The 21,006-nt window shown below is 43.5% G+C and overlaps 1 protein-coding gene across 2 annotated transcripts in view; it reads left to right on the top strand.

Moving 5' to 3' along the window:
- The window catches only part of LOC148039000 (xanthine dehydrogenase 1-like), a 79,087-nt gene that overhangs the window by 8,716 nt on the left and 49,365 nt on the right, over positions 1-21,006 (top strand). For both annotated transcript variants that reach the window (XM_087674863.1, XM_087674865.1), the window contains exon 3: positions 16,509-16,617. In XM_087674863.1, coding sequence (XP_087530989.1) covers positions 16,509-16,617 — 109 coding nt within the window. The remainder of the gene's footprint in view (positions 1-16,508; positions 16,618-21,006) is intronic.

Here is a 21,006-nt window from a genome sequence, read left to right as displayed (position 1 = left end):
AAATGCTAACCTATGGTTTTTGGACAGCAAGGTTTGCATGAGAATTTGGGGCAGCCAGCTTACTTTGGTGGTAGCACAAATTTTCATGCTATGGTGGGTGAGCGACTGAATGTGGGAATGTATGGCACATCTCCCCATAACTTTCAGCAACCAATGCATGGCTTGCATAACCCAATGTACTCGGGTATGGCTCATGGAATGCTTAATCCAATGTATGGCGGCATCGGTATGATGCTTGGTGTGCAAAATCACGCATATGGGCAAGCATCGATACCCCGTCGTGCTTTTGGGGCTTGAGGAATAAATGCTGGTCCTGCAAATGCTCCGTTTAATGCTGGCTATCATGGAAATACAACAAATGCACCCTTTTTGCAGCAGCCCGTATATAACAATTTGACCCCCATAGGTCCAACAAAGGACTATGATGAGGGAGGTAAAAGTGTGAAATTTGAACCGTTCAGTGGTGCACAAGATAGGCTGAAAGCTTTGATTTTCATTCAACAGTTTGATGCAGCCTATTCCGGGAAAAACTTCACCGAATCCTCTAAGATTCGAAAGGCAACCACTTTCTTGAAGGAAAATGCATTGCAGTGGTGGTCCACGCTCTTGATGCAAGGTAGAGCACCATCAACATGGGTACAATTCAAGCAAATATTTGCATCGAATTAGTTGACTAGTACTTTGAGGTGGACATCATGACAGCTTGGAACAAGCTATCAGCAAAGGAATGCAAGAATTTAGAGCAATACAATAAGAAGTTTTGGGATGCATTGCTCATATGCGTGATTTTGCACACCAAGCATCATACCGATGCCGCCATACATCGGATTATGCATTCCATGAGCCATACCCGAGTACATTGGGTTATGCAAGCCATGCATTGGTTACTGAAAGTTATGGGGAGGTGTGCCATACATTCCCACATTCAGTCGCTCACCCACCATAGCATGAAAAATTGTGCTACCACCAAAGTAAGCTGGCTGCCCCAAATTCTCATGCAAACCTTGGACAGCTCTTTCAGGTTCAGCACGGCAAGGGTCCAGAGTACCACTTGATGCTCAAGGGGGAGGTAGCACTTCTACTCCTCTAGGAATGGACTACTCTCGTGTATAGTGGATCTCAGATGTATTCAGCATGCATCCAAGGTACTGTGCTGAGAGTATGTCTGCCATGAGGTCACTATTCAGTGTACTAGTCACTGTGGTATGTATGCAGATGGGTATGGTTTTCATTGCAGCTCTGAAACTGTACATTTGCATCAAGTTATGATCATGAGAGACTGATTATCGAGTGCTGGTTTTTAGTGTATGATCATTAATTTCAGTGGAATTCAGCTGGTTCTATGGACAGCAGCATGTGTATTGAATGCCATTGACAATTCGGCCATGGTTTTGGCTCGATTTGTGCTTTACTATGGTTGTATAGTCAGCACTGTTGAGAAACAAGAGTTTGGGATGCATCCGATGAGTTTCTAGCAACAGTTCTGGACTATTGTTGAGCTTTATGCTATGTTTATGCTGGCTGGAAATTTTCAGCAAATGGTGGGCATATGAGATAGTTAGCCAGCAGTGGCCAATGTTGTGTTGGCTATGATGCTTGGTGAGAATTCTAGTGCAATATTGTTTGCTTTGACACATTACAGTGCAATCAAGGACGATTGCAAGGATTTCAAGGGGGTGGTCTGTCACGAGGACGTGAGAATTTGATGCTTTGCTTATGTTTAATTGACATTTGATTAAAGGATTAATCAAATGTGCAATTAAAAGATGCACATGTGTTGCACATGTGAGGTGCAAGCTACTTTTTTATAGTTGAAGGCCGAGGGACCCTGTGAAAAAGATGGGTGTCAAAGGCAAAAGTTGTAACAAGTTACACTTGTTAGATTCTAGGTGAATTTTGGTATCAGTTTGCCCCTAGGACCATTAATTGGCCATTAAGTGTCAGTGGTGACACTAGGGACTAGGCATTAATTAATGGATTAATGCTTGTCCAAGGGTCAATTAATGCATGGGACCACTTTGGGTTGCAAATGGCCTAGCCAATTAAATTTTGGACGAGCAAGGTCAATTTTCTGGGTATGGATTAAGGGCTGAATTAATTTTCAGAATTAATTAATTCTGAAAATTTATTAAATGGCTAGAAATTGCTGAAAATAGATTAAGAAAGCTGCCACTTGGCAAAACTTTCCCATGCAAGTGGGGGAAAGGCTAAATAGGGCTGAAGGGAGAGGGAAATCTCGTTTTTTCATTTTGGAGCTGTTGGAAAGAGGTGTTGGACTGTGGTTGCCAGCTTTTGGGGCCATTTTCCAACCATTGGAGACCATTTTGGTGATGGAGATTGCATATTCTTGACCTTGGGAAGCTGACAATTGCTGCTGATGCACTTTCTCTTGAAGATCATAGTCTCTGATGCTCCTATTGTTGTTGGTGCATCCGTTTGGGGCTGGTACAGCAGGGCAGTAGCTGATTTTGATCAGTTCTTCGTGACAAATCTCAGAATTTTCTCTCTCTACAGCATTCTCTCATCTCCTTCAGCCTATGCTCAGCCATTCTCAGTAATTCTTAGTCATTCGGAGGAGATCTCAGCCATTTTTGGTGTGCTGATCTGTAATTTCTGCAGTAAACAGCAGAAATTAGGGTTTAGCAGCCACCTTGGGATCCGTGCCAGAGATTGAAGGCTCAATGGACTGAAATCAGCAGCTGATAATTGAAGATTATCAAGGGATTTCAGGAGCCAGCCCATCCCGAATTGATTTGGGGCAGCATTTGGCCAGCCAAGGGTCAAATTGGAGAAGGAGTCCTGGGTGAATCAAGGGGCAAATGACCCAAAAGGCTTGCTGGTCATTTATGACAGCAAGAGCCATTGGTTAGCAGGAGGAGATTGAAGAATCTCAAGTTGTACTCATTCCAATTGAATGAAAGCTAAAGAAATACCGCAAGGGGCGCTAGTTTTAGGGCCATCAGGGAGTCTATTGTCCAAGAATGTTATGGTAAAGTGTGTATTTCATTTTATGTGCATTTATTTATTGCCGTAATTAACTCTTAAATCAGGTTATTACCACCCATTCCAAGAAGGAAGGCTGGTTTCATTGGCTATGCACTTTCTACATTCTGTGATGTAGTGTCCTGACTTCTTGCAATAGTGGCACTTGCCCTTCTTGGCTTGCATACTCCCTTGTTTCTTGCTACTCTCTGTGAAGCACCTGATGTCCCAAAGCTCTGTAGAGCATTTTTAGCTTGGCTGCTCTTGCCCTCATGCCTTGCCATAAAAGCCTGCTCAGAGGCTATGATATCCACACCACTGTTCTTTCTTGTTTGTTCTTCCTCTAAGAGAGCAAACTAACCAATTGAAGGAAAGTAAGTGGCTATGGAGGAATCCTCATGGTGAGATTCAAGGCCGTATGAAAGGTGAAATACGAGGGTGGGAATGAATTCAGTATAGTAGATATCAACTGCGCATCTGAGTAATACTCATCTACATTGATAAATTGCTCACGCAAACCTTGAATTTTATTTAGATGATCCTCCATAGAATCATCCTTGTCCATGTTCAGAGTCTCAAGCTCTTTCTTCAAGAAAGAGATGCGTGTCTTATTCTTTCCAGCAAACATCTGCTCTAAGTTCAGGCATGCTTCTTGTGAAGAAGTTGTAGATTGAATGTGAGAGATGATAGATCGCTGAGCTGCCAATACAATCAGTGACAAAGCCTATGCATCCCTGTGTCCCATGCCTTTTGTGCTACTGATCTCTTGGGAACTATTTGAGCTAGAGTGGGCTGAACAGGCTGAGCGGGCTGAGTTGCCCGTTGTCCACGTCCTCCTAGAGGAGGTGTAGCAGGAGCCACAACTCTGGGCCTAACTTCTTTACCGCTAACACAATCTCAAAGATTCTTTGCAATCACCATATTCTTTATCATAAAAGGCCATAGAGAATAGTTGTTGCCATCCAACCTATTCTCCTTGGACACATATGTAAATATATTTACTTTCTAATTTGCCATGATAAATGTCACTGATTTGAGAGCAAAAGAGCAATATTTCAAGCTAGACCAACCCGGAAATCTCAGAATTTTCAGAAATTACAGCGAATATGTAAACGCCCCGAACAACGTAGTATGCTTAACAATTATGATATTCGCTTTTTTCGAGATTTAATATAAAAGAGAATGAACACTTAAAGCTGAAAATGAAAATTACTCATAAAATGACAGCCATGAAAATGTAAAAGTAATGGAGACAAGATTGAGGGTTGAAGATGGGCAACCCACCCCCGAAGGAATATATTTCTGCTCAACCCAAGTTCCTTAGGGAAGAGCTTAGTTACAATCAACCTGAGAGTGAGAAGAAGTAATTCTCACTCTCACAAGATCATGCAAAGATGTACAAACACACATGCATTATCTATTATGCAATGATAAGAACTGATTTCTTTACAGTATGAGAGAAGAAAGAGGGAAAATCAGCCTTTCTCCATCGTTGATCAGCAGTACATGGATAGGGCTTGCCTCTTGTTGCTAAAATGGAAGAAAAAGCTTGAGAAGGAGGTGCTGTAATGAATTTACAGGCTTGCTGTCCTGTAAAACAGCAGTGATAGAAGAGGGAATATGGAGGAATTTGATAATGGAAAAGTGGGGGATGATGATGGGGATGGATGGGACCAGTTTCTGGCTATCTGTGGGTGCTGTACATGAGTTTACAGCAAAGAAAAATGATGCTGAATGAAGAAAAACGAGCTCTTATTTATAGGAGAGGGAAGAGCTAGTACAAAAGGGAAAAGTGGAGTAGCACAAGACAAGTGTCCAGCCACATGTCATGAGATGTGACAAGTGGTGGGACACTTGAAAACTTGTGTGACAAGTGTCTTGACATTTGTCTCTTCTCTATGGCCTTCCTTTTTGGGCTGAATACTATCAAGAATAGAAATAACCAAATTTAGTAAGCACAGTCAGAGTACAAAACTTACTATTTTTAGAATGACATCCCTATTTTTTAGGACTAGCATTTTTAGACTAATTCGAGGCTCCTAAAATTTAGGGACCCCTCCAATATGGGCGTCATATGAAAGCTTTTTTCCGTGTACATCGCAAAAACGGTATCAGAATCTTCACGTGACTTTCCTATGCAAAGAAATGTGCATTTCAAGCTTTCAGCACACACATGCACATTGTACAAGCATTTCATGATCATGTCATCTTGTTGATTGTAACTGTTTGTTCTAGCGGATCTAGCCCACACTTCAAGGCATCAATCCTTTCTGTGTGTGAGTCTAACCCTGATATGCGTGAGTTCTGGTCACAGGCACCCAATCGGACCATATAGGTGGAAGTGTGAATTATCTTTTCTCTAACCCACCGCGTGGGTCCACCATAACCTGTGACCACTCATCAGTGGCTAGCTCCAATGCACTTTTCTTTATATCTAATTAGTGCAAAGGAAACAAATTTAATAAATCATTATATAGACAAATTAATGAAAAAGGATACAAATTCTGTTTCTATAGAGTTGAGACAGAATTGTTTGCTGTAATTAGCAAATTTAATCACACTTTGTCAAAAAACTGTCTGAAATGCACGCTGTCCAAGGGGCAAAAAGTGCTTAGCAGCAGAGAAAATGCAAAAGCCCCAAAATTTCTTGTCCCAAAATGCACAAAATCAGTCTATTTCAGAGTGTCACTAATGTACATTTGCCAATATCTGAGTTGACAACAAAAGCCCCAAAATTTTGATCCAAAATTTCACAGAATCTCTATGACAAATGTATCCTAGACACGTGCAAGAAGAGATATATGCTGCCTGGGAAAAAGTTCCTTCCAGAAGATTACATATGAATAAAAAAGTAATAAAATTTCTTTTACCTTTGATTCTTGCTGGCTGAACGAACGTGTGGTAGACAGACCTGGCATGTGGTGGCGATTTAGGGCCAGGCGGTTGGTGGCGGACCTGCAGATGGTGGCTGGCGAAGCAGGCTGAACAGGCAGCTCAGCTTTGGTAGGTGCAAATGCAGATGCAGGCAGTATGGGGCTAGGTAGTGTCGTAGACCAGGTGGTTGAAGGCTGGGCAGGCGGCGCAGAATTGGAGGCGCAGCCTGTCTGATGGCGACACAGGTGACGGATAGGGCAGGTGGGGCGTTGTTGTGGTGGCGGTTCTGCTTTGCAGAACAGGGCACAGGTGCAGGTGGACACAGCAGTAGCAATGTTGGTGGCTGCGTCAGTTGGTTGTGGGGGAGCTGTTGATACTATGGGTGGCGGCTCAGTTGATGGTGGCCATGAGCTCAGCTAAGTTGAAGGCCAGCTTTGATACCAAATGTAAGGAGGACAAATCGAAGCTTAGTTGAGAGTATAGTTGACAATGAAGAGAGTGTGAGTGTGATAGCATGACACCCAAATGCAATAATCTCTAGAGTGTAAAGTGCAAGTACAAAGTGCCCCAGTGTCCTACTGAGGATTACCGACACTCCTCTATGAGCGTAGGCATGAGTCAAACCCAACAATCTTTCTTCTTGCCTTTGTTGTTCTTTTTGGGAGAATTAAAAAATCTCTTAGATTGTGGATCTTTGGCCAATTGAGCAAAGATGTCAACTATTGCCTTCAACCGAGCCTTCAACTAGTCATAATATTCTTCATCTCCTTGCTGGTCATAATCATCTTGTGGCCTTGAAGGACTTGCTTCTTGGTCAACAACCGCATTTTTTCCTTGCTGTCCATGTTTGAGCTTGTTCTAAGATTAGGCATTGCATTTTCCCCCTTCATTATGTGCATTTTCAGAATGAGATGCATCATCATGGCTTGATCCCATCCATTGTTGTAAGATGACATACTTGCTGTAAATGCTCAAAGGGACACAATTTCAGCACTTGAACAAAAGTTCTGACTTTCATTTAGGTGCTTTGGGTCCACCAAGTCAAGGGATTTGATAGTATCCTTGCAATGGAACCATGAAACCAGCCTTCCTCCTTGGATAATGTGGTACTAACCTGATTTAACAATAATTATAGCAAGTAAACAATTCACATAAACTGAAATGCAGACTTTATCACTTAAATCTCGGACAATGGACAGCCTTTTGCCCCCAAAATTGGTGTCGCTTTCAATATTTCTTCATCTTTTGTTGCAAATGGATAGAGTACAACTGAGATTCACTAATCTTCTCCGCTAATCCAAGTGTTGCTTGCTATCATTGATGACCAGCAAGGCTTCAAATCAATTTGTTCCTTGATTTACTAGGGGATTTACCTTCACATATGCTCCTTGAAAAATAAATTAGCCCCAAATTCAATGCTGGTTGGATGGCCTTTTGAATCCTCCCGAAATACATTGATTTCAGCTTTGAAAAACCAGGTTTGAAGCCTTCAAATCTAGGCATGCTTCTCGAGGTGTCTGTCAAACCCTAATTTCTACTGGAAATTAAGTAGAAATGAGCAGTAGAAAGTAGTAGAAATGAGGGTTTATAGCAAAGATTCACCAAAATCTCCACCTCGAATGGATGGATTTTTGTAAAACTTGGAGCAAAGCTAGGAAATGGCTAGAGAGAGAGAGAGAATGCTATAGAGAGAGAAAATTAAAAGATTTGTCGAGTGAGCTATTGACTCGGTTTTCGAGCCCCAAATGCATTCATCAATAGCAAAGGGAGCATTAGAGACTATAATCTTTAGGAGAAAGTGCATCAACCATGATCACTAGCTTCCCTTGGTCAAGAATATGTAGTCACCTTCACCAAAATGGTGTGCAATGGCTAAGAAAGCAAGAAGTAGCAGCCCAACCTCTCTTCCCAACAGTCTAAAAATGCAAAAATATGATTACCTTCTCCCATCAGCCCCAACTCAGCTTTCTTACATGGGTAAGTTTTGCCAAGTGGTAGCCTTCTAAACTGAATTTCTAGCATTATCCAGCCCATTAATTCAATCTTTACAATATGAATTCTGAAAATTAATTTAATAATTTTTTGTGTGCTAATTTTTTTTTCTAATTAGCCAACAATTAAATTAGCTTGGCTAATTTATCACCCAAGTGATCTTGAGCATTCATTATCCCGGAATTGGCATTAATTAGTTAATTAATGCCAATTTTCTAGTGTCACTATTGTAGTAATGGCTAATTAAATGTTTTAGGCCAAGTTCTGACACCCAATACCACCTAGTACCTGTCTGGCATAACTTATTACAACGTTTGCCTTTGGCACCAACAGATATCTCGGGGTCTTGGGTCCCACACTGTGAAGTAATTGACGTGGAGCTCACATGTGCAAGTCACATTTACACATGATTAGTTTTTAATAAAAAAGCAAAGCAATAAAATTTCACATCCTTGTGACAATCCACATCTATAAATAGGAGGTTGCCCTTCCACTGAGTCCATCTCATTATTGCAGGTTCTTTCTTCCCATTGCCGTCTACAGCCCTCCTTGGTGGATATCTCAGTTTATGGTGCTGCTAGCTTGTGTCTAGCTCCTTAGCTGATACCTCAGTTTGTGGTGCTACCAAGTTGTGTCTAGATCTTGGCAATCAGTCTTCTGAGCCCAGATTGCTGCATTTTCTGCTAACGGCTCCTCTATAGCCTGTCCACGCAGATTACAAGCAGTTGCCATCATCCTTTGGCCTCCAACTAGCTGCATTTGCTGTAGACATGCCTTCCACAGTTTGTTTGTGCAGATTGCAGCAGTTGCCAATCTTCCAGGGGCAGCAGAAGGCCACATTTTGTAGTCCTTGCTGTCGCCTTTATCATTTTGATCATTCTCATCTTGCTGCCCATTTGTCCAAGCTTCCATTGCCTCTTTCAGCTTGATCCAGATCTAGATACATAGATCTACATTTGCAGCTGTTGATCACATACAAAGGCTGCTTGTTGCATTTTAGGATCCGTTGAGAGTACGACATACTTTGTAGCTCATCCCTCTGCCCCAGTCCTTCAAAGACATGGGATTTCCTGGTTTTGTATTCACTCTGCATAGTGCGTTTACTCCATTGAGCATTGTATTTTTCAATATTCATTCTTTTTCGGTGTTCATTGTCATTGAATTACTCTTGACCTTGGAGTTCTATTATCACTGTGTGCTTTGTCATACATTGGTGTTTATCTTTTTTGTTCAAGTATTTCTTTATAAATATGAATTGCATCCCTGAAAGCAAGGCTATATACAGTGTAGATAGACTGAAAACAACAATAAATGACAAATCCTAATACATGCATATGCAGTGGCAAGTCAGAGCTCTGCTCTCTTTGTTAGAATCTAATGGAGGTGACAACCGAGAGATGACAAGAAATTCACCGTCTAACAAGGTTGCGTCAAACTATTGAATGAAAGTCAAAAATTTCAGCCTATCTTGTCCCCATTGAAAGAATTAGATTTTAGTGCTGCCCTAGTTTCCTTATAAACCTTTGCCTTGCGTTTGGGCATCATGTTATGATAAACAAGTGGTTGCAAACATGTTGCCTTAGTTTGTACCATACCAACATACTCAACAAGCTTGTAGGGCCTCCCACGTTTCCATACATTCCACTTTGCATCCCTAGCTGCATGTTAATACTCCCGTGCATATCATTATACTTGAAGCATTTCCAGCCATAGTTGGGAATAATGAACCATTGCTAAAATTCCTTGGATGTCGTGAAGGTTGTGGAATAGTTGGTTGTCCAAAATTTGCTTGTTGAAGGTTTCTACCTTGTCCATGCCAATTGGCACCTTGCCCATAAGTGGATTGTCAATATGCTACCCATGTGTTTGGCATATCTTGAGTCTTTCATTGGCAAGCATAGGTAGAAACAATTGCCCATGAAGCTCACTAGGCTTCTTGGATTGTGGATGCTTCCTTTCCTTCTTAGAAATAGAAGGAACTTGGAAAAATTTAATGGGTCGAGGATTGTGAATAAGCCACATGAGAGCGTTCATTGCATTGACTAGCTATGCTTTGATCATTGTATCTACTTCCTCTTCATTATCAGCCTCTTTTGCTGCAAAAATATACATTTCTAATGCATTTGCAGCTTGTTATTCCCTTCACATTGATCATTACTGGAATCGATACCATGTGAAGGTATTGCCTTTCTGTTAAGAGTCGGCTCGCTGCCACGTTAGCAGTGCCACGTGGCAGTTTTGCCATGTGGCGGTAGTCGGATTGTGGACCTATTTGAAGAGGAGTTTTCAGTGTGACACAAGGCTGCGTTTTTAGCATTCAAGTGCGAGTAGGTGGGCTGCGCATTAGAACAAGGTTGAGACGAGTGTGGGCGTGTGATAAAAGAGAGGATTTGCTGAAGCTGGTGTTGTTTTTTTGCTGTTAGAGAAGGAAGAAGGCTCTGTTTTTTGCCTTTAAGTGCAGATTGTATATTTTCATTGCCTCCGGCGACGACTGAAGAAGATTCGGGAATCAGAGACGAGCCCTAGCAGGCTACGTTTTCATAGTTAGAGGGGGTTCCTTTTGCGTTTGTGCAGGCATTGCAGGTGAAGATGTCTACAGAGACTGATGTGGAGTTCCAGGCGATCATGGACTGGAAGGTGCATGTCCAACCAGCTCTTCCATTAGATCAGAAGCTTGATGGCGACAATTACCGTATTTGGCGAGTGATGATGTTGGCCATATTGGAGTCTTATGATTTGGCAGAGCTTGTGATGGAGGAGATCAACCAGCCCTCGGTGAGAGATGAGTCCAAACTCTCTTCTAGTTCTTGTGCGGAGTTGACCAAAGCTTAGTCTCATTGGGACAAATTGAATGCTAGGATTTGTTCTTTTCTCTTTCTGTCTTGTAAAACAGTCGTGACAGCCCATATCGAGCACTTGTCGGTGGCTCGAGAGATATGGCTGGAACTTGACCAGATGTACAACGGGATGACCCTTATGAAGAGGGTTTCTTTGGAGGTGCAGATGCAGACCTTGTCCATAAATAAGTCTTCTTCGCTTCGGGAACACATCAACAAGCTTCGACAGCTTCAGATGCAGGTTCAAAATGTAGGGAAGGCCATTTCCCCTGAAGACATGGCGATCACTTTATTGTCCCAGTTGCCGCCACGATTCAATACCTTTTATTCCGCTCTTATTGCTTTAGGGCAGGAGTCGACTCTTCGTTGGAAAGAGTTAGTTGCTATGGTCTTGGACCAAGAGGAACAGTTGAAGGGACAAAATGCTTCCAAATCGGAGGGATTGATTGGTCAAGCCTCTCAGAAGAAGGGGAAGGACCAAAAGAAGAAGAAGGAGGACAACAAATCCAAGAAGGACATAGAGAAAGAATCAACATGCCATATTTATGGTAAGACCGGCCATTGGAAGAAGGATTGTGGTAAGACCGGCCATTGGAAGAAGGATTGCCTTGACAGGGACAAAAAGGACACCAAGAAGGACATGAAGGATTCTGGAGCGGTGGTTGCACCCTCATCAGCTGCTTTTCTACACTTAGTGGTCATTGAGGACCCTACACCAAAGACTTGTGATGCTGCAATGGTAGCTCCCCAGGATCGAGAGTGGATCGTGGACAGTGGTACTTCACGGCACATGACTCCTTTGACAGTAGGTGTTGCCCATTTGCGACCCTCATGTGGGCAGATTCTCATAGGAGATAGCTCTTCTGTGTCTATTGCTATAGGGGGTGAGATGCAGCTGATTCCAGATGGATGTGGTGGTACCCACACTTCCGAGGTGTTGCATGTGACAAGTTTAGGGCATCATTTGCTTTCGGTACATAAGATTTGTTCTCTTGGTCTCTTGGTGGGACTTGACAGTGATGTTGTTCGAGTCCTTGATCGTGGATCGAGAAAGGTTCTCTCTTCAGGGTATGAGGAGAATGGCATCTACAAATTGAAGTCTTCTTCTGCTCTTACTTCTCTTATTCTTACCTCTTAGACACAGTCCGAGCTATGGCATACTCGGTTTGGCCATCTAAACTATGAGTATCTTTGGAAGGCGTCGTGCGGATCGCTTGTTCGAGGTTTGCCAGACATAGTGGTGAGCCAGTAGCCATGCGTCTCCTGCATTCATGGGAAGCAACATAGGGATGCGATTCCCAACAAAGCTTCGAGACGGTCTACTTTACTTATGGAGCTTGTATCGACGGATCTTTGTGGCCCGATGAGGTCAGTAGGCTTGACTGTTATGTCAGCACCTTCCTTGCCTTTCCCTCGAGGTTTAATGAGGCCACCCTTGCTAAAGCTTGTGACTATCCTCACACCTGGTAGTGTCACGTGTATCCTCTGTGCTACATAGTCGGCCTCACACTTTGTCGCCCTTTTGAAGGGTCTTCCTAGGAGGGTTTCCTTCCAGCAATTAGCACTATTTGGAGGAACATGAAATAGGATACGCAAGCTTTCAGTTTCAATTGTCACAAGGATTTTGCGCTTCCCTATGAGTGCTTATGGGTGTCCCTTGTAAGGGCTAAGAGTTGCATTAGTCGGTATGAGCTCTGGTTGGCCTAGTAGGGTCCATGCTTCATAGGTCAAGATATTAAAATCTACTCCTTCATCAATCAGAGCATCGATAGTGTGCTCTCTTTTCGTGGTGAGTCTGAACCTAAGATAAGCAAGCGGTACTATGTCTTCATCTTTCGGGTCTTGGCTTATAAATTTAAGCCTTCTAACAAATGCCCTTGAGTCCCCAACTGCACGACCAGATGTGGATTCTCCACTGATGTCTTGGATCGCCTGTGCAGTGCTATTCAAGGTGCAGGGGAGCTTGTACTTCATGTTGATTATAGATGACTACAGGAGGATGATATGGACCTACTTCTTGATATTGAAGTCCGAGGCTTTCTCCTACTTCAAGGATTGGCTTCTCTTCGAGGAGAATCGATCTGGCCGGAGATTGAAGACCTTGCGATCAAACAAGGGTGGTGAATTTGTTTCTAATGAGTTTGCTCGTTTTTGTGCAAATAGGGGCATTCACCGACAAGAGTTTGCTAATACCAACACTCCTCAAGAGAATGACATTTTGGAGTGGAAGAACCAAACTGTGATCGAGATGGCATGCACCATGATGGAGCACCAACAGACACCTCAGTTTCTATGGGCCGAGGCAGTGGCTACGGTAGTCCACATCCTAAATCGATCTCCCACTTCGGCCGTTGACAGGATGACACCTTTTGAGGCTTACTTTGGGACTAAGCTTGATGTCTCTTATTTCAAGATCTTTGGGTGTGACACCTATGTGCACTTCCCGAAGATGCAGCATGACAAGTTTGAGGCGGCTTCCTGATGACAGGTCTTTGTTGGCTATAGCTCTTGTCTATACAAGCTGAGATGTGCGGTTCGTGGAAGTTCCGACCATAGAGGGGGGTGAGGAGCACCCCGTACTTGGAGATCTAGGGGAGAGTTGGGCTCCCGCGATAGTTCCTTTGGAGCCAGAGCCTCTTGGTGGAGATTCTTCTTCAGATTTCGAGTCTTCTTTTCCACCGGCCACCCCAGTGGAGATCATGCCGGTGGATGTGCCCGAGTCTTCAGTGGATGGAGAGCGCGGAGGAGAGATCCGGCCTCCTCCTCGCTGGGCCCGTGAGGAGTGGGAACTACTGTTTGATGTCCCGTGTTATGTAGGATAGAGAGCCTACATCAGTGAAGGAGGGTTTGCAGTCTGATCATTGGCGGAAGGCGATGGAAGCCAAGTTGGAGGCTATTGAGCGGAACGGCACTTGGTTCCTTGTGCCTCGTCTCTCTCATAAGAAGGTGATTGGTGTCAAATGGGTCTTCAAGACCAAGTACCATAGTGATGGCTCCTTGGATAAGCACAAGGCTCGCCTTGTTACTAAATGTTTTGCACAGTGCCTAGGTGTAGATTTCCGTGATACTTTTACCCCTATAGCTCGCATGGCAACTATTCGTGCTGTCATTGCCTTAGCTAACCATAGGAGATGGCCTGTTGGATGTGAAGTCGGCCTTCTTGAATGGTGATTTGAAGGAGGAGATCTATGTAGAGTAGCCTCCTGGATTTGGTTCTTTAGATGGGTAGGTTTACAAGTTAAAGAAGGCCTTGTATGGCCTGAAGCAGGCTCCCCGTGCTTGGAATGAGAAGATAGACTCATTTCTCCAAGCCAAGTTGGAATATCGGCGTTTTCGGTTTGATTGGCAGCTTTATGTGCACACTTCCGAGGGTGGTCGTGTGTTGTTTGTTTTGTATGTTGATGACTTGATTATTGCAGGTGCTCATACCCAGAAGGTTGAAGAGACGAAGGCAGCCCTATACCAGAAGTTCGAGATGACGGATTTAGGACTTCTCCATTTCTTTTTGGGCTATGAGATTTTTCAGTCTCAGAGGGGGATTTTCATCTCTCAGTAGATATATGTATAGGAGCTCTTGGTGAATTTTGAGATGGAGGATTGTCGGTCCATTTCTACTCCTATGGATTCGAACTGAAAGGCCACTTTAGACGCAAATTCTCCTTTGGCAGATGCTACTTGCTACCATCAACTGATCGGCTCATTGATTTGGCTCGTCAACACATGGGCTGACCTATGTTTTGCTGTAGGTCTCTTGGCTGGGTTCATGAGTGCACCTCAACAAGTGCATTGGCAGGCTGCTCAGAGGATACTACGGTATCTAAGGGGGACCTCCGACTTAGGGATTCATTATCCAGCAGGTACAGGTGCTTATGATCTTGTTCTTGCAGGTTGGAGTGATTCAGATTGGGCTAGCAATGTGGATCACATGTGGTCTACTACAGGTTATTGTTTTACCTTGGGTGCTGGTGCTCTCTCTTGGAGTAGCAAGAAGCAGCCCACATTAGCCCTATCTTTGACTGAGGCACATATCGGGCTGCGTCTTCTACCACATGTGAGGCTGTGTGGCTTCGGCGGTTGTTGGAGGAGCTTGGCTGCCCCCAGACTCGTCCTACTATCTTGCGGTGCGACAATGAGAATTGCATTGCCTTGGCACGGAATCCCGTATTCCATGCCCGGACGAAGCACATAGAGATTCAGTATCACTTCATCAGGGAGAAGCTTTTGGATGCGACCATTGATGTGGAGTACTGTAAGACTAAAGCCAATCTTGCAGATTTGTTTACGAAGGTACTTCCCCAGGCTTTACTTCATCAACATTCTAGATCCCTACATCTGCTGCCTTGTCCAGGATCTGAGAGGGGGTGTTAAAAGTCAGCTCCCTGCCACATCAACAGTGCCACGTGGCAGCAGTCAGACTGTCCGACTGCAGTGCATTAAATGCAGACGATCTGCCTTTTTTGGGCATTTTTCAAGGCATTCTTTTCAGCCTTTTTAAGGCTGAGTTTCCAGCAGACTTTATTACTTGTATTTGACAGATTTCAGTCTGCTGGTGATGGAGACAGCACTTGGGCTGACAGAGATCGAGGTCCTCAAGGTTGAGACATATGCAGATACTCTCTCTGCACCCGTGTATAATTCTGCATCCCTATACAGCATTCTTCATTGCAGATTTTCTGCATTTCACTATCTCTTTCACTCTTTCTCTTCTCTGTCCGTTCACTCTTTGTCATGGTCATTCGCTTCCGCATTGCATCACTCTGACACTTTCATCCTCATCCCAATCATCACTTTTGTGAGACATTTTGACTGAATTCCCCTTGCGGAAATTAGATTACAACTACTTGTACTTGCACTTGAGACAACTATAAAGAAATACTAGGGCAAATATAGATGAATACAAATGTATGACATACAATAAGCACAATCTGGTGAATGCTCAATGAAGATGTGAGTGTAAAGAGATGAAGGTAATATTGGGGCAAAGGTGAGTTCAGAGTTGAGAACAGCTCAGAGGGTGTGTCATATTAGAGATCCCAATTTAGACCACTCCTTATTTGAAAGGATGCTGCATTCTAGGGTCCTGGAACCAAGGGACTTCTATTAAGATCATAATTTTGAGCCATTGAAGTTGTTGAAAATGTGCTTTTCGGAAGTTGGAGAAATGTTTATATTTCAGATCTGAATTCAACAGAAAAATCCAACATAAATGCTTGAATGGTACTGCAAAACTCAGTCAAAGCAACATAGTCCAACTCCAGATATGCATCATTCACAATCGAGGAACCATAAACTTTGTGCAGGTAAGAAAAGCTTGGGTAGTGTCCATATCTTGAAGAGGCTACATGACTCATTAATCCCTCAGGTCCTTCACGTATCAATCTATATCCACAAACGTGACTCCAGTCTCCTATACAGCTCATCCAACTAATATTTAATGTAATTTATCCGAAACAGTCTTCCAATGAATTGGTAGAATTGCCTCTCAACAAATAATTTTTCCAAGACACTTAACTGAGTCTTCAGTTCCACTACTAATTCATCCAATGTATTACTTGGTTAATTTTTCCATCTCTATAATCCAAGATCAAAAAGATAATACTTGGACCAATAGTATAAGCTCAGAGTAGCAGTTGTATATTCTATCATATCAAGTCATTGCCGTCAGTGACAAACCTACAGGACACAAGTAATTCTAGCTTATGCAAGACTGACTCGCTTTAAAGGATCATGATTTGTAATGGTTAAATATATGTATTTTGACCAATATCTGATGCTTTTTTACAATGAAATTAAAAGAGACATCTCCATTTTTTTTGATTGCAGACACCGTGCAGTAAATGCATGCTTGACACCCTTATATTCCGTTGAAGGTATGCATGTTATAACAGTGGAGGGCATTGGTAATTGTCATCAAGGCTTACATCCTGTACAGGTAGCTGTGTTCTTACGATTATCAAGTGTTTTGAAACTTTCTGAGTAAAATTAATGCTTTGGATTTAGCTGTAATTAATGGAGCAGGTGTTGGGATATGGGACAGGTTTAGGAATTTGTACTAGTCCATTATTTCCAATGTTTCTTGCAGTTTATGGTGTTGAGTTGTCCTTTATGCTATCTTATATGTATAGATTGCATTTTAGATGTCAAAAACTCTTAAGATTTGAGTCAGAAAAGAATCAAGAATGTCTTGCACTGTGGTGAGGACTGATGAGGCCCACCTCCTCAGAGCTGCCACCACCTTTGCACCCCCTTTGCCTTACCTCCTGCCGCCTCCTTCCTTGCTTGCCTCTTGCACTCTCTCTCCTTGTGTGCACCTGCTGTTGCCACTGGAAGCCTGCAGTTCTGCACATTCCCCTGACCATTCACGCCTGCGCCTGTTACACCTGCTTTGCTGATGATGCCAGCCATCTGCAGCACTGCCTGTGTGCCAAGCCGCCTGCCTCACCCACCTGCCATGTGCCAACCTGCTTGCACACCTGTCTGCAACCATGCCTCCTGCCAGCCTTTTGGCTCACCACTGCTGCTTTTCCTCTTCCCCTCACCCACCACTCACTCCCAGTATTATTCCAGCTGTTCCCTTTCTTTGTAGCAGTGTTCCTACCAGATCTTGTCTCATGTTGGTGATCTGAGGAGAAATGCATGCAATGGCAGGCTCCAATCCCATGCCATCAGAACCCAAGAGTGCACCTTAGTCATACACTTTGCACATGGTTTTATCTAAGGAACAACTTCAAACAGTCTGTGCCATGGAGGAGCTGGAGCAAATTGCAGTCTTTGGATGGGTTGTGGATCACTCCCCTTCTTGGGTACAAGATCTGAGATTGGCTTGTTTACCTTGCACATCAGCACCTCATGCATAGTGGAGATAGTACTTGTAGGACAAGGTATCTTCATTGTTCACCTCAACTCTATAGATGTGGCTTAGGAGCTCGTTGACAGCTCCCTTGTGGTGTCCACGAAGGGGTTCATTTATATGGTTTTGTGGTAGAGCGGCTTCATAGTCTTTACCTTTAGATCTCATCATAGGTTCCCTTTGTACCTTGTCACTCTCCTCTTCCTCCTATCACTGCATGTGGAAAAGATGTTGGAAGTATGGTGTCAAAGAGATGACCAAAGTCCTCTACCATTGGAGGTGCCAAAGGTACGTGTGGTAGTGGTAGATCTTAATAAAATCCCCAAAGTATTGAAGATTGAAGCTGGCAACTCAGTAGTTAGCGAATAGATCATCATCATAGGAAGCCTAGGTACTATTGTCTCATATGCCATGCTTTTGGACATCAGGTTGTAGAGTGGATCTCAGTTCGAGTGTAAGCCCGCTCAATAGGAGATTGATGGCATCACACCCTATTATGGATGATGATAGATTCACTAGAGTCTAATGTCATTGTGACAAGGGCCACAGGTAACTTTTCAATATCCCCAACCAAGAGAGGGGGGGAAAAAAAAAACCCACCAACAAAAAAAAAGGTCCCTTGGCTGCCTAGATTGCCTATGGGTGAAGTCATAGTCTGCTGTGGGAATGATCATAGTTGCCAAGAAGCCCATTTCATGAGGTTAGGAAACTCATTCCATACCTAGGCATTTCATAAACGTATGAAACACCTATTTTAAACTTTTACAAATGACATGCCCTAAATGTCTTGGGACTTTTGTAATCGTCGTTTATCATGGATTCATTTAACTCGTTGACATAAATATTGATATCGATTGCTGGAGTTTTGTTTTGAGTTTTTTTCCGTAACGATTGCATATATTGATGGCTCCTTTTATAACTAAAGTTGAGTTGGGCATGGATAGTGGACCATGATGCATGCAAATGTTGATGCTATGTTGAATGTTTGTTTTTTTTGCAAGTAAAATGTGGTTGATGATATTACTAAAAAAAGATTGATTACAATGGAATGCTCATGCTTGATAGACTAGCTAGAGCTGGTGCAAGGCCATAAATAAATCATGTGTACAAGCCTCTCAAGGCGGTCTGGGGGGGATGGGGGCAAGAAGCCATGGAGGGGGGGGGGGGGGGGGGGTGTATCGCCATTTGGGGCTACCTGCGTGCATCATGAAGAAGAGGTCTTGGCCGCCCCAAGTGCACATGAAGTGAAAACGGAGCTCCTAATGAGCTCGAGACTCGCCCTGCACTTGGTCCCATCGGCTGCAAAGGGAGTGGATGATGAAGGTCCAAAGCTTTGCCAAAGTCGCCTGTACTGAAAGTCTTTCCCCCCAAAAACCTCTTGATACTACGACTTCCAAATGTGCCATCCTGTAGGACTCCCTACGATCTCCCATACCTTAGAGCAGTCTGCTTGTTGAATGCTTGTTTGCATTGTATAGAATAATGAATAATGTCAATATGTGTTTTCTATGTCACATGAGCTCTAACATCTAACGAAACTCATATGAAACCTATGAAACCCGTTTCAGAAACCCTTGGCAACTATGGAGATGATCTAGGTTCTATGACCTTGGGCCTTATTACAGCACTCCTTGTCTACATGACTTGAGCGTTGGCAATGAGTGCAAAATCTACTCTTTTTAGGGAGTTGTTGCTAGATAGGTCTAGATTCTTTGGTTCTATTGAAGAATAGACATCACCCTGGTTAGGACTTGCCTTCCTTTTTTGAGAGTTTTTGCCACCTTCAGATTTTTCCTTTCGAAGAAGACGATATTAGAGCCCCCTTTGAAGTGGACAATATGGGGGAAGTCTCATTGTGGACTTGATCATGCAACCTTGTGTGGTAACACAAGAGTTGATATTTAAACTTGTGAAAGGTTGGCAATTGGGGCAATGAAATGACTTGTTGCATAAAATGGAATTATTTAGGAGGTAGCTTGTTTAAAAGCAGTGTGACTTTATTGCCATTTGACTTAGGTGAGCCACTAGTGGCGAACTCCATGAGTGACGGCCTATACTTGGCTATCTTGACTTTTAGATCATCCCCTTTTGTAATGGAGAACTCTTGCAACTTGTGATTGAGATTGATGCGTTGGGTTCTATCGCTTGCCACACAGCGGTCAATGAGATGGCTTCAATGATGAGATGTTAGGGGAAAGTGCTTTGACTGTGAGTGAAATGGAGGAAGTAATCCATGCTTCAACTCGACATTTGTTGTAGCATTGCGAGCCCTTTATCAATAATATGATCAAGGTGGTGTCAAAAGATGGCGTACCAGCGAGACAATAGGGTTGGTGGAGAGGAACATTGAGTGAACTCGGCAAACATGGAGAAGAAAAGAGAAGAGAGAAGAAACTCTGATGATTGGAATGATGAAGTTCCAAATCATGGAGTGAATGTGATACAAGGGAACAAGGGTGCCGTAGCACAAGGAAGATGATGAAGACAGCCACGAACCATGAACCGCAATGTCCTCCTGAAGGGGTGTGAGGGTAGTGGAGAGGCTAGAGAGAAGAGGTGACGGACTAAATGAATCAGTCGTGAGGAATGAATGAGAGAGTGGCCTATAAATAGGCAAAGTCAGTCTAGGATGGTGCCCCTTTTTGGGGCTGCAAACCCTAAACGCAAAATACAGAAATGCATAAAACGCAAACTGCAGGTGAAGGTTGAAGGGTTTCTCAACACCCCCTCTCAGGCCCAAAAAGGGGAACAAGAGAAGAGTGAGGTGGAGATGCAATGCTACATGTTGAAGAATGCTCATGCAACAGGTGTCACTTGGACAGTGAAGAATGTCGGACTTTGTGTGGTGCCGAGAACCGTAAGGATATGCCTGTACTTTATCTCGGGAGATGGCTCCATGTTGACCAAGTGACCAAGGCAAGAAGATGTAGAGGATCCCTAAGATCCAAGATTTCCACCGGAAAGGGAACCACCGGAAAGGGAACCTACAGTAAAGACTAGTAGACAGAGTGAACTAGAGAACCCGAAACACAACCTCAGGAGAGAAGTCACTAGCTCTGTGCATCCATGTTGGAAGAAATACGAAGGCCTCGTCACCAAATCACAGCTGAACCTTTGAGGTCCTGATCTAGGTGGTACCTGAAGATCTTGGGTATTAGTAGAAGAGATGACTGGTCGAAGACAGCCACCCCAAGAAAGTAGAGGATGGGTGAAGAACTTCATGTGGAGTAGGTTCCCCCTTTGAGGTGGGAGGTGGAGGGGTCCCCGCTGAAGTCGAAGAAGAAGTAGATGCCCCCTCTGAGGGCAAAGAAATAACATCCCCCTCTGAATCCCCCTCTGAAGTAGATAGGGAATCCAAAAACTCATGGATCACGGACTCCTAATGACGAAGGAAGTGCCGCCGGTCGTGCCGAAGAAGGTATCTGGGGTGTTGAAGAGCTCCCAAAGGTAGCCTCTCGAACTTGAGTAGTT

Source organism: Lygodium microphyllum, chromosome 3 (genome assembly GCF_053477565.2).
Source record: "Lygodium microphyllum isolate KBCC chromosome 3, Lygodium_microphyllum_v1.1.10, whole genome shotgun sequence".
NCBI classification, from domain to species: Eukaryota; Viridiplantae; Streptophyta; class Polypodiopsida; order Schizaeales; family Lygodiaceae; genus Lygodium; species Lygodium microphyllum.
Note: the sequence above shows the minus strand (reverse complement) of the source record. Positions and strands in the feature narration are given on the sequence as shown.